The sequence below is a fragment of the Pteronotus mesoamericanus genome, unplaced genomic scaffold, assembly GCF_021234165.1.
Source record: "Pteronotus mesoamericanus isolate MK-2021 breed Mesoamerican mustached bat unplaced genomic scaffold, CSHL_Meso_final contig_52, whole genome shotgun sequence".
NCBI classification, from domain to species: Eukaryota; Metazoa; Chordata; class Mammalia; order Chiroptera; family Mormoopidae; genus Pteronotus; species Pteronotus mesoamericanus.
The window spans coordinates 2811034-2825462 of record NW_026555189.1 but is presented as its reverse complement, the minus strand read 5'-3'; the positions used below and the strand labels follow the sequence as shown (position 1 = coordinate 2825462).

At 47.4% G+C, this 14429-nt stretch overlaps 1 protein-coding gene across 1 annotated transcript in view; it reads right to left on the bottom strand.

The window, feature by feature from the left end:
• LOC129075121 (polycystic kidney disease protein 1-like 2) overlaps positions 1 to 14429 on the bottom strand; it is a 73285-nt gene that overhangs the window by 25382 nt on the left and 33474 nt on the right. Inside the window, 8 exon segments of the mRNA XM_054579097.1 lie at positions 535 to 765; positions 4901 to 5103; positions 5669 to 5882; positions 8582 to 8713; positions 9342 to 9468; positions 9742 to 9923; positions 13047 to 13238; positions 14015 to 14163. Of these exon segments, the coding sequence (XP_054435072.1) occupies positions 535 to 765; positions 4901 to 5103; positions 5669 to 5882; positions 8582 to 8713; positions 9342 to 9468; positions 9742 to 9923; positions 13047 to 13238; positions 14015 to 14163 (1430 nt within the window).

Sequence of the window (14429 nt, the reverse complement as noted above, 5' to 3'; positions counted from 1 at the left end):
TCTTGTGGGCACTCCCTACCTACGTGACTGACCCCAAACTAAACTCTAGACACTAAAGCTCAGGTGAGCTTTTCTTGGTGGCAATATTTTACATGTATTGTCACATGTCATTGCTAGGAGAATTAACCTGAAGTCTGCTCATAGGACTCCACTGGGAGAGGACAACTGGAAGCTCTCGCCTGATCTCTCATGGCCTCTTCCCTTTGTTGATTTTAATCTGTATCCTTTCGCTGTAATAAACCATAATCATTAGTATAACAGTTTTTCTGAGTTCTGTGAGTCCTGCTAGCAAATCATTGAACTTGAGGGTGGTCCTGGGGCCTAGCATATAGTAAATCCTTGTGATGATGTGATAAAAAAGGACATTTTTACAGATAAAGAGACTAGGGGATGCCTTGCCTGAGATGATTCAGGGGTAAAGGCCTAGATCTGCAACTAGCCTCTTGGCTCCCCATCCGGGCCCCATTCCCTGGAACGCCCACAAGGGCTCCCACCTGCTCCTCCCTCCCCATCCCCGTGACGGTCCGGTCTCACCTTGGCCTGGTCCTGAGCATCCTTCCTCCTTGCCCAGATTATCACCAGCACATCGGCCATGCAGAGACAGCCCACAGTGGTCACAACCACGGGGTCGCCCTCAAAGGTGGCAAAGAACTCCCTGGTCTGGTGGACATCAGTGGCATTGGTCACCACCAAGAACGAGCTTCCAAAGAAGGTCAGGTAGTTGCAGAGGCAGTGTGTCTGCGAAGGGGTGGTCCGTGGCCCCATCTGCAACCACAAAGAGGTCCTGGTGGAAGTACGACCGTACCCCTAAATTGCCCAAGCCCAGGGGGGACCAATGACACTGTCTTGGGAGGGGCTGGGGAGCCTGTTGTGTGATCAGCTTCAGGGTTCCATTTGGGTTTTTAACTTTAATTTAAAAATAATTTTAAAATGAGGGGACTGTTATCTTTAATAAACATCTTCACATACATTATTCTCAATGGGCAACTGTTCATCTTGTCAGTCTGCTTTGCCTTTTTTAGATAAGTATTGCAGGTAAAGCTGAAGCCCCCTCTGTCCCGCACCCTCCACAGCCAACCACATCACACTCGGTGTGCATCATTACAGCCCATTCTCCCACTGACGCTCGTTGATTGTACAGATATTTGTTGAACGCTAATGCTGGGCCAGGCAATGGGCAATGTGCTGAGAGGACATCCAGACTGACCAGTTCACCTCAGTTTGCCAGGGACTTTCCTGCTTTTCAGACTGAAACTCCTGAGTCCTGGGAGTCCCTTCAGGCCCAGGCAGGGTAAGATGACCAGCTGTCATCTTACACTGAAGAGCAAAAGAAGACCAAGTCTGGGGGGACCATGCAAAGAAGAGGGAAGGACAAATGTTTAATTCTAAGATGGCACCAGGAGAGTATTCCCTAAACTAGATTCCCCCCTCAGACCCAGGTACCTGGCGCCCTTATCCTGGGCGTATCCTTGGAAGGGTGCCACTCTAGCTGACCTAGATGTCCTAGGGACAGGGCATGTGGATGGAGCTTGGGCAGGCAGGCCCATATGGTATGGGACAATGAGGTTGGGGCAGGGAGACAGGAAAGGACGAGGACAGGGACCCTAGCTTCACTCTTAATTTATACACTGCGCTTAGGGGCAGGCCTTTCCTAAAGCCCTGGGCCAGCTTGAAACCTTCTCTCAGGGCTATTTGGTGGGTAAATAAGATTTAATTCAACCCCGCAATGCAGCACCGCCTTTTCATTCCAGGGTCCACCACAGGCGGTAAGGTGGAAGGGAGCAGAAAACACTGGCACACAGAAAGTTCTTACCTGCTCAATGCCTGGTGAGGAGGAACATGTTGTATCTCAAACATGCCCCCTTTCCCTTAAATTTTTTTATTTATTGATTTTTAGAGAGAGGAGGGAGAAGGGCCGGGGGGAGGGGAGAGAAACATCGATTTGTTGTTCCACTTATTTATGCATTTATTGGTTGATTCTTGTGTGAGCCCTGACTAGGGATCAAATTCATAGCTTTGGAGTATCGGGATGACCCTCTAGCTAACTGAGCTACCCAGCCAGGGCCTTCTTTCGCTTAAATGAGTCACCCAGCAAAAGCTGACTCCTCCACACAGGCATGGCACCAACTGTTTATTCATGGATTTCACACAGGTCTTAGTCCCACGTTTGCTCTGTTGTTTTTCTCACTGTTTCCCAATCCTGGCCAGCATTTGGCATGCAGCCATGGGGCTTACTGGAAGACTTGGCATACCCAGAAAGGGTGGGGCTAGTTGCAGGGAAGAAACCCAAGCAGGTGCCAGTGACAGGAACACCTCAGTGCTGGGAGCCTTGGGACCAGATTTGATTTAAGTATTAAGATCTTTGCCCTCCTGGGTTTTCACAAAGACCTTGGTGGGGATGTGCCGGGGGGCAGCAGCTTTCTCGACCTTTTCCAGCATGAGGGCTTCTTTGAACATTGGAAATTACTCTGTGCACCCCCTTGCAACACCAATTGCACCTTTAGCATCCTTTGAGAAGAGAAGTAGTGAGAATATGGTTCTCAGACCCCTTGCAATAATTCTGCCTTTATCCCATGACAAGGTCTGTAGTCCATAGATTTGGAACCTTCTTTAGCTGTTTAGAACATTCAGTAATGGTTTTCAGTGCAAACTTGATTATCCCATTTACTTATTTATGGTCCTCAGTGATCTCTATGTATCTATATCACACTTTGTACACCACATTGGATTAATATAATTTTTGGCCTGTGGACACACTTCCACATATGACCTTTGTAAGTTCCACATTCATGTATGATATGTACACATTAGTAGGTGTATAGTTTTAGTAACATAATAAGCCCCCTGAGAATCCACGACTCTACTGAAAAGCTAAGAACTTTCTAATAACTTACATTTAGTAAAGTGGCTCTTCCCCAACCTGTTCCCATGCTTCCCCTGACCCAACCACCATGCTGAATCCCATGTTCATTGTTTCCTTGGTTTCCATTTTATATACAGTTTTGTCTTCTCTATGCTCAGGTTGGCTAACACAGCAATCACTTTAACCTATGGAGTGCTCACTGTGTGCTAGAAACTGCACAGTACTTTATACCCCTAATCTTGTCTATGTCCTACCCTAGCTATAAGGAGCTATAAGTATCCTTTATGTACATTTTCAGATGCTCAAAGAGGTGGGGTAACTCTTCCCAGGTCATCTTGCCAGAATTGATGAAGTGAGATTGGACCCAAGTCTGTCTAATGTCAGAGCCAGTGCTGCCAGCCCCTCCCCCCTCCCACTTCCTGAGCCTTGGGCATCTGAGGGCAGCCCCCAGGGGGCACTCTGCCAGCAGCATGGGAATCAGACAGCTTCTGGGAGCGAGGACTCTAGAAGGTCTCAACACACCAGGGTCTTATTCACATGGAACAAAGACCTGTGCTGCAAGTGTGGGAACCTGCTAGGCCTTGGATATCTCAATGCGTCCTTGTCTCTTCCTGGAGCTTTGGGCAGCTCCCTAGTGTGGCAGCTGAAGCTAGGGCAGTAGTTGACATGGAAGCTGAAGCTGCAGCAGAAACAAACCTGGAAGGAGCTCATCTCTGAGTCCCCTGCTGTGACTCTGTTGCAACCTGGCTTTTTATACTACTTGTGACTGTCATCATTTGACATGTGTGCCATTTGCTTCCTGTCTGTGTCCTCTGCTAGACTGAAAGCTCACTGGTTTTTCTCACCTTTTTATCTCTGCTAGTTGGCCTGGCACATGGTGATTATTTGTAAAATAAAAGAAAGAAGGTATTTATGGTCTTGCAGGTGCAGACAGATGTGCAGTAAATTTCAGCTAGATATGGAGGTTGCTATTCTTGGGGAGGATATGAAATGCTGGGGAATCCAACAGAGGGAGACTCCAGACATGTGAGAAGGTATCCAAGGAAGGTGGCATTGAAGTGGGAGACTGAACGGTGAATAGGAGTTTACCAAGGGTTCTAGGTAAGAAGGGCATTCCAGGGGAGAGAACAGCATATACTATGGCATGGAAGGAGAAAGAGGGACCCTGATGACACAGACATGGCTTTTGATGGCCTCAAAGCCAATGTCTGCTACCAGGAACACTGTCACAGTTTTTTCCTCCTTGGAGGCAGAGCTGAGCTGACCTGAGACAAGGATTTGATTGGGATTAATAGAGCCACATGCCACCCAGGGGCACAAGGAGACTGGGCTGGGCCATGGAGAATCAGTGCCCCACATTGCTTAGTCTTATTCTCTGGAAACAGACAAACCTGTGTTTCAGTCCCCACTCTTCTACCTACTAGGTGACAGATTTGGGGCAAGTTAGTTGAATTTCCTGAGCTTTTGTTTTACCACTTGTAAAATACCAACTGTCTTAGAGGGTCATTGTGAAGATTTGATGAGATAACACAAGAAAGCATGGAACACAGCGCCTGGCATAGAATAAAGGACTCAGCTATGAGTTCATTTCCTTGGAAATGACACTCTGGCCCCTCTCAGCAACCCAGAATCAACAGGACTTCCCAGTCATTTGTCCATTCATTCAGTAGTCATTGTTTCCTGTCCCATGTGACTCCCAGTGCACAGAGGGAACAGACATCTTGCAATGATCTCCTAAGTGGATGTAGTACTACCACCCTGCTTAGTCTATGGAGGAGGCGGGCTTGTGTGATCTGAGACTTCACAGTAGGAAATACAACCAAACCAGGGCATTGAGAGGTTTCTGGGAGAAATGACACTTCAGGAGGTATCTGAAGGAGGAGTTAACTTCACACAGTGGGGGTTGGGTTCCAGACACACATGCAAAGGGCCATGGAGGTGCTGAAGATGGAGCACCAGAGGCACTGCAACAGGACCCTAAAGCAGCGGGACACACCCAACCAAGATGCTCTGTCTTCTTCGCCTCCCTTTCCTTACCTGGCACCCAGAGTTGTCCCAAGTCCTCTGGACCTCATCCCAAAACACACAATGGGAGAGGAAGGTGGTGATGCCAACTGTGAGGTCTCTGCCTGGGGTCAGCTCCAGGTCAGACTCAGGGGTCACAGTCAGATAGTAGACACCTGCTCCAAAATGCAAGTCCTCTGGGCTCAGGATCCATGTGGACAGCCCATCTGAAGAAAAGGGGGCTCAGGGTCAGCCTGAAGCCTCGTGGAGACTGGGCTAATGTGGAGGAGGGAGACTGAGGTGACTTGGCAGGGAAGCCAGCCCTGATGCTTGCCCCAATGTCCTAGGAGTACCCTCTCCTCCTGAGGCCAGGGGCATAGAAGAGGCTCTCCTGGGTCAATGTGCAGAGCGCGGCTGCCAAATCGGACAGACAAGGGCTCAAATTCGGACCTGTCCCTCCTTGGGTGTGTGACTTTGAACCAGTTACTTAACCTCTTTGTTCTTACCTGGAAAGTGGAGATGTCAATATTCCCCATCCCTGAGAGTTGTTGTGAAGGTTGCAATGAGGTTAATGAGGTTGCAGTGAGGTCAGTTCTGTAAGTGCTTGTCAGCTTCTTCAGGGTATATAGTTAGTGCTCACCTAGTAATAATAATAATAATACCAACAACAAAAATAAGTACTAAATGTAGCCAGTGTGTTTTTTTTCCCCCTGTAGCTTCTGATTCTCAAGTTTTGAGGCAGTCACATTCCCAGGAAGCAGCTTGAGAAACTGACCTGAGGATGCCACTACCTGGTGGAAGCCATTGGTGGGAGGTGAGCTTTGGCATCGCAGCTGGTCTCGTTGGGGTGGTAGCCATAGCCCAGGCTGAGTGTGAGCAGGATGTTAGGCTTTGCGTGCAGCTGGATCCCCAAAGCCATCCCCTCTGAAGTCGGGTTCACCCACAGAGCTTCAGGACTGGTCATATTCAAGACGGCTGGCTCGCCGTGCCCTTCTGAAGGCTGAGGCAGCAGGCTCTGTCATCAGGAACAATCACACGAAGGTTGTACCAGGATGGGAATGCCAGTTAGCGTCAGGGCTGCTGCACAGAGCGGGGCAGGGCGAGCCCCTGGGCAACAGGAATCCACTCTGTGCTTTGCTCGTTCTAGTAGTTTCCTGGAGCTCCTGTAACAAGTGATCACACACTTGGTGGCTTAAAACAACACAAATTTATCTCCTGTTTCTGGAGGCTAGAAGTTCAAGATCAGTTTCATGGGGCTAAAGTTGGTAGGGCTGGTTCCTTCTAGTGGCTCTCGGAGAGAATTCACTTCTTTGCCTTTTCCCACTTCTGCAGGCCACCTACCTCCGTTGGTTCCTAGCTCCATCTTCCCATCACCTCGCCTTCTTTCTTCCGTAACCTTCTGCCGTTTTCTCTTCTGGAGTCAACTCCCCTTCTGCCTCCCTTTTATAAGGACCTTGATGACATCAGTCCCACCTAGATAATCCAGGATTATCTCTCTAACTCAGGATCCTTAAGTCACATCTCAAAGTCCCTTCTGACGTATTCACAGGCTCAGGGATGAGAACATGGACATCTTGGCGGTCTTTATTCAACTTACTGTGGTCATCAAGACATGCACCCCAGTTTGGGGCTGGAGTGCACAGAAAGAGCAGGGACTTTTTCCTAAATCGCACAAAGGTGCCTGTGAACTGGTAGCAGTGGTGATGAAAGTGTTGACCACGTGTGTGTAAGTTAGATAGCGCACAGGCCGTAGAGGCAGAGAGATCTCTGTTTGGTACTTGACTCCGCCCTATGTTAGCTCTAGGACCTCTGGCCAACTAATAAACCACTCTGAGCCTCAGTTTCTTGTCATCCATAGAACATATAGACTCTAGACTCATTGAGAGTATTGAAAATGACATGGCGTACAAAATGTTTAGCCAAATGCCAGATACACAGTAACATTCAACAATTAGTTGCTGCTATTACTCTGTTATCACTCTTATATTAGAACTTCTCGCAAGCTCTCTTCATTTAATCAGCTCTGCAGATTCACTGATACTCTCCATTCCCCTTCTAAAACAGACTGATTTATGCCTATTGTACACTGTTTACTCTTGGTGGCCCTCTGTGGTAGATGCAGCAATGTACCACCCAGCTGTCCCTTCTAGGAAGGACCTGCTGCCCAGTCCCAAGGAGTTTGGTCAATAGACAGGCTCCAGCTCCCAGCTCCTCAGGGCCTGTCCTTGTTGCAGACTTGCTTGTCCTGAGGGCATTCCTGGGGCCACCTGCATTCAGTGACTGAGCTAGGAGGAGGGTATAACGTCCAGACATATTGGCTTGATGCGGATACTCTTGTCTCATTTGTACTCATGGGATTTTAATTTATGGAAGCAACTGAGCAATGACATGGAGAGACCAATGCTGTTTAAAGAAGAATTATTACATACATTTCCTGAGGAGAAGGGACCTTCCATGCCATGCAGGGCCACAGGGGAAACGCCAGATCAGGAGGCAGAAGCTGGCATGGAGATGCACAGCCCAGGCCATGGCCTTTACTGGGGTTTCCAAAGGAAGGGAACGCAGGGCAGAATATACAATTTTGGATTGATCAGTTTAAATAATTCTGGCAGACTTAGGCTGCAGGGCTGGTCTCTAACTGCCTGGTGCCTGGCCCTGGGGTGATTTTGGTCAAGGTTTAATACTGGCTTGGTTTGTGAGCATTAGATAAAGGGGGTAGCTGGGGTATATATAGACCCAGGATCAGTTGGCGTGCGTATGAAAGGCATGAGCCCTTTGCTATCTCTAAGCTGGCTGGCCCTGGGAGGGACAGTCTGTCCCCACCAGCAAGACTTTTAATCCCATGAGTACAAATGAGACCAGAGTATCTGCATAAGATACAGAAGATAACAAACACAATTAATACAACCCAGATGGCTAATGCTGCAGAGCTCCCTCTGGGCTGACTGAGGCTGTATCAGCTCTGGATTATAGTCGGACTTCTGCCCACTCCTGTTTTCTTTCTTTACTCTTCTTAGGTATTTGATCTGTAGGAAACATCTTGCACTGAAAACTCTTTCTCAACTCTTGCTTCTAGAGAACCCAACTTACAACATCTCTCTAGTAATCCTGGCAGCTCTCTCCTACGGGTCAAGTCATGTGCTCACCCATAAGCAGTTCTGTCTGACCTGCTTGTGCCCAAACCTGTATATGTCCATTGTGCTTGTGACTCTAAAGGTCAATTTTAGTCATATATTTCATACAGTGACAAAGTAGGATGTGAAAAGGATAATTTGCATAAAAACTTAAGTTGAATATTTTGAGAAGACAATATTAAGATGAGTTGCTAACAATTGTTATTGAATTAGCCGTTGAGAAAACTGTAAAGGATTAGAAAAAAAATCATTAAAATCTCAAAAAAATCTGAACTCATATTGCACTGTAGTGTGCTTACATTTTTCATTACCTAAAGAAAATCTAACTGGGCCTTTCAGAGGCTATGCTATGGGGGCTGATTTATGTAACGAAGATGATTAAAATTCCAAACAACAGATTTAAAGAAACTTTTCAGCTATACACCCGAAACTTCATAATGATGTACTTTTATAGTTTTAAGTTAAAGTAAAATGTTTAAGATTGATTCTCCTCCCTAATATTTTTTTCATAGCCATCCAATTTTTATTTGAAGGAGACAGAAGTGCCACCTGACTTCTGACAGCCACCCCCAGCGTCTACCTCAGTATTCTCTGACAGATTCTTCATGGGTGTGAGCTGTCCACTAGGGCTGGTCAGAGAGAGGCCACCAACAGTTCCACTGACATCAAATTGGCTTTGGTCTGGGAAAGGGCTCTTTGGGAAACTCATCATCTGAAACCAAGAACAAGGAGTTTTGGCCCAGGTCCCCAAAGACTGGAAGGTGAACAGGTCCCTACATGACATCTAATGATGAGGTTTCCTAAGATGGGCTGGGCAAGTGGCCCTTGCCCTTAGGGGTAAACTGGGGGCCCTGCCTTTAGCTGCTGTTGGTTTACCTGCTGTGTGTCTACGAGTCAGGGCTGTAGCTTCTGAAAGCGGGGCCTAGAGAACCCAATCAGACTTGCTGCAGCCAAACAGTTACTAGACTGTGAAACAGGATGAGTCTTTCTTCGGGCAAAGCTAAAGTCTCTGAGAGAAGTTTGTTCACTTTCACTGGGACACAAGGAGCAAAGAGTCAAATATGCATTAATCTGCGGATGGAAAAGAGCCCTGGGTTTGCTCTTTCCTAGGGATGGAATGAAGTCAATTTGGGAGTCAGAAGGCCTGGGCCTGAATCCCAGCTCTCCCACTTTGCTCGTGGCCTTGGGCAAGTCATGGAACCTCATCTGTAAAATGGGCATCATAATACTATGTAATTGGCAGGGCTGTTATCAATTAACATAACTGAGCAAATGTTGTGAAAGTGCTTTGTAGGTTGATTGTAAAGGGCTGTTCCCAAGCAGGTTATTACTGTTGTTACCCTTATGTCCACAGGCTCCTGACTGTCCTCCGTCGAGCCAAGGGAGGAGGCAGCAGGCAGGATGAAGGTCACAGAGCTGGCAGCAGCGATGTGCACAGAGGAGCCTTGCCAACGCTGGGGCTGAATTCTGGCCATGAGGTGAGAACAGAGGTGCCGGGAGGGAAGAGAAAGTCTGTGTCAGAGGAGTATCTGACTGTCTATTGCACTCCAGGGAGGACTGTGTTACCATCAGAATAAGCTACTCTCTTTGGATCCCCTTATGTGGTTCTGCATGTGTGTGTCAGTAGCAGTGTGAAAGGCAGCCAGTACCCCTACACTGGGTCGGAGGCCCCATGTAGCACTTTTGGAAAGAGACAGTGGAAGTCTTGGCAGCCCTGTGCTGGGGTGAGTTGTCAGACACCGCAGAGGTACATGTCCCATGGCCGGGCTCAGCGGGTGAGAACGACTCACCTGGGCCAAGGGCATGAGCTCCTCATTCGGAAGGGTCACCTCTCTCTTCACCGGGGCCAGGTCCTGCACCCTTTCCATGTCCCCCAGGGTGGTAGAGACTGCAGACAGCGACCCCAGCACACGCTCTCTGACCTTGGTACACAGGGAGGAAGGTAAGGAGAGGAAATGTAATTCCAGTGGTTTGATGAAATAGTTTTAGAAAGATTTAGGGTTAGAACAAGTGACCAGGTTTCTCTGGGGTTTTTCAAAGCCCATAGACCTTTGTTTGCCTCATACAATGTGTTGCGGACAGAATAATGGCTCCCCAAAGAGGTCCTAATCCTTGAGACCTATGAATATGTTCTCTCACATGGCAAAAGAGACTGGCAAAATCACTTTGGAGACTTGATTAATTTAAGGATTCTGAGCTGGAGTGTCCCAGATTAACCAGGTGAACCTGGTATAATCATGGGGGTCTTTATAAGAGGAAGGGAGAAGAGTCCGAATTAATGGAGGCAGAAGTGGTGGAGAGGGAGAGGGAAAAGAGAGGAGAAAGGAGGGGAGGGAGTAAGGGAAAGACTTGAAGATATGAAGCTTCTGGCTTTGAAGATCGTGCATGGAATGTAGGCAACTTCTAGAAGTTGGAAAAGGCAAAGAATGGATCCTTCTCTAGAGCCTCCAGACAGTTCACAGCCCTGTCAATACCTTGACCTTAGCCTAGTGAGACTACTTTCCAACTTCTGGTCTCCAGAACTGTAAGGCAATAAATTTGTGTTGGTTCAAGTCACTAAATTTGTGGTAATTTGTCACAGCAGCCATTTGACGCTAATATAGAATGTCTCAGCTTTCTCCAAATCTTCAAATCAAATCTGTAAAATTTGGCATCATTTCAAAACAAGTTGTGCCTCAGGGTGGCACTTGTGACCAGAATGGCACGGTATTCAGAAATCAGATTGCTTTGCTGGCCCAATGTGGATAGCAGATTGTGTAACATGGTTGGGTCCCTGTATGCCTTTGGAGTGATTGGGGACAAGGATGCCTCCTCCTCATCCACTGACTCCCACCTCAAGCCTTCTGGGGCTTCTGAAGAATGTGCTTTCGAAGCCACCAAGCCCTAATGAGGGGCTGGCCAGCAACTGGCTTTGGCAGCAGCACAGAAATCTAAGAATATCATTTCAGCACTGCCCCATAGAACTGTCTGCATTGAAGGAAACATCCTCTCCCCTGTGCTGTCCAGAGAAGTAGCCTCTCACCAAATGTGATGGTTAAGCCTTTGAAATGTGGCCAGTACAGCTGGAGCACTGAATTTTTAACTTTATTTCATTTTAATTTAATTGTTTTATTTTTATTTGTTGTTTTGGGGGGGGGGGGTAGAAAGAAACATCAGCTTGTTGTTCCACCTATTTGTACATTCATTGGTTGATTCTTGTATGTGCCCTAACCGAGGATGGAACCTACAACCGTGGCATATCAGGATGACGCTCTAACCAGCTTAGCTGCCTGGCCAGGGCTATTTATTTTAATTTAAATGTAAGTAGCTGGGCATGGCTAGTGGCAGCCGGGATAACACAGATATAAATGAACAGCCCTTCTCACAGCCTGCTAGTCACAGCTTGATCAGTCTAACCGTCAGCCAATTTTTCATGGCAGCTGCAGATTTTTGTGTGGCTCCTGTTAGCTCAGGGTATATACAGGCTGGGGCTTGGATGGAGGAAAGATAGGTCAGTATATGAGGGGACTCTTGTCAGAGTGTTCTGGAAGGGAAACTCAGAAAGTGGCCAATCTCATGTTTGCCTCTGTAGGTCTTCCCACCATCCTTGTCACCATCTTGGAGGCTGTCTACATGGAGATGTCACTGGCCCCTGATCCTCTGGCCAATGGATTTATTCAGCAAGAGAATGGAGGGCAGGAAGAGAAAGCGAGAAGCTGATGTCCCGGTGCCCTCCCTGCCAGGTCACTGTGGGTTGACTGCCTCATTCTTCAAAGCCACCACTCCTACCAGGGAGCCCTCTTCACACGCAGCTGCTCCCTTTGGATTCTGGTGACTTCAGGCTAAGCTGCTGCAGTCCTGTGTTGTCTGTGTGCTCAGAGACTACAGGACATCCAAAGGGAGCTGTGCCACAGGTAATGCTCTGAGTGAATGCAACCAAGAGCCAGGTAGGGGTATATCTGTATATGGGGGTTCTAATGTGAAGCAGAGGCCTGGGTGAGAGGGCTGAGAGGACTGGAGGCGGATGGGGGAAGAGCCAACCTGGGTTTGAACCATCTTCACCACCTACTAGAATTGCGGACCTGGACAAGCTACTAAAATTCTTACCCTGTCTCTTCTTCTATAACATATATGGAGATCTTGCCATTTACATCATAGAGTTTTAATGGGGGTTACATGTCCTTAAAGCCTAATTCAGGGCCTGACAGCACATGGTGCATGCTCAAAAAAAATGTGAGTTACTTCTCTACTTAATTACTTTGACAACCACCACTTCTTTGTATTAAACGTTCTTATCATGTGTCCTGCACTGTGCCAAGTACTTTCATGACAATCTTTCAGGGAACCAGAGAAGTCTTTCTTCTCTTCTTCATGCCCAGCATGTATGTGTGATGCTGTGTGTGGTGCAATATTGCATGCCTGGGAGTGCATATCCATATTCATGTACCATGCACTGGGAGTGGAAGTAATCATACATTCTGCAATAGTTAATTTATAACATTAGCTTATAATACATGATATGGACATTTTGTGGATTTAAACTAGTTGAATGTGAGCAATTTCATATGTTTGACCTATAGTTACAGTGAACTTAATTCTTATTTAACTCTCACTATAGCCATATTAGGAGAATACTATTATCTCCATTTTCCAGACTGGGAAACTGAGGCTTAGGGAGGCTCAGTCACCAGCTTGTGATAATATATATGGTAGGTGACAGAGTTAGGACAGCCTCTAAGTCCAACTCCAAACCATCAACCACATGACTGAAGCCAGGCTATTTTTCTCCTCGGGCCTTAGTATCATCATCTTCAATGGGAAGGACTGGAGTGACACTCTAAGTTCCCTCCACCCTAGAAGCCCATGACTCCATGAGGCAGAGCAGAGACAGCCTTCATTTTATGTCACTTACTGAAAGGACCAAAAGAGGGAGATAATAATGTCAACAGGTTAGGAGACACCAAGGGCTTCTTCACAGATGCCTGAACGCTGCTCCCCATCCTGAATAGCTATATACAGACCCCAGGGGCCCCGGCAGAAGGCATAAAAGTGCTCATCTCAAGCACCTTCTGCCTGGCATCCATTCTCTGTGATTGCCTGCATCCCAGCCCCTGGCACTCCTGGTCTAGCATAGAGGACACAGACTTTGCCAGGTGGGAGAGCCGCTCTGGGCCCTGCTCACTTTGTAGAGCCGCAGTAATGTTCTTTGACACCGCAGCCTGGAATGTTGCATCTTCAACACGAGTGTCTCCAAGTCCCTTCTGTGGGAAACCAGAGACATGCTTTGTGCAGGGAAGACCTCACCTCACTGGTTCTTGTTCAAGAATGAGAGCCTGATGTCAGAGATCTTCACGTGCGAATGCAGAGCAGGCCTGGAAACCTTTGCACCTGGCGTGGGGAGCTCAGGCACTTCCTGAGGTTTGAGGGCACTGGACTGCTTGCACCAGGCAGCTGATGGCCAAAAAAAAACAAGCCTTGGGCAAGCCACTGCTTTACCCTTCACCGCCCTCCTCATAGTGCTCTCAATCCCTTCCCAGTCCACTGGTTTCTGACCCTTGGCACTTACTTGGGATTTCATCCAGCCTCTGCCTTGTAGTCCTGTTAGCTGATCTTGGTCCTACTTCCTCGTGACTTCAAGTACACTGGCCTAACTCATCCATGGGTCCTTCTGCTCCAATCACTCAGGTCCCCTGCTCCATGCCCCCAGGACCTTGCTGTTATTCTGGCCACTAATCCTAAGACCTTCAAAGGTAGATACCATATCTGTTTTGTCCACAACTGTTCCTCAGGGCCTGGCACATAGTTAGGTGCTCAGTAAATATTTGTTGAAGAAATGAATGAATCAGCAACTCATCTGGTCATGTCCTAGGCTCCTTTCAACCCAGCCATCCTCTTATTATTTTTTTTTAAATTTTTTTATTTCTTTTTCCTTTTTTCTGAAACACTTGTGTCAAGGGCTGACTTTCAATAGCCAGCCGTCCTCTCAGTGAAGTTCTGACAAGTCAAGTTTTCTCAATAAAGAAACAATAGCTACTACCTACCTTAACTGCTGCATGGGTGTGCTGTCTCCTGCATGACTGGAAAGAGAAATGACCACTGTCAGCACAAAGTCATTGTTTTCTTTTCCAAGTGGCAGATAAACTGATGGGAGGGCAGGTGCAGAGCCACATTATTGACAGGAACCTGGCAAATGGACAATAGACAATTAGGGGGGCATCTCCAGGTCCCAGGGAGACTGCAAACCCACCAAAGTAGAGCCTGATGACAAGGACAGAAAAGCCATAGCTCAGGAAGGCATGGCAAGTACTCAGGAATGCCATACTCTTAGGGAGAAGAACGCTGTTTATACTGATCCACTATCCTCTCTAAGTCATTACATGCCTCTGGGACCTTGGATTAACTTTACTAAAATCCATGAAAATTTTCAGGAAAATATTCCCCATTTACAA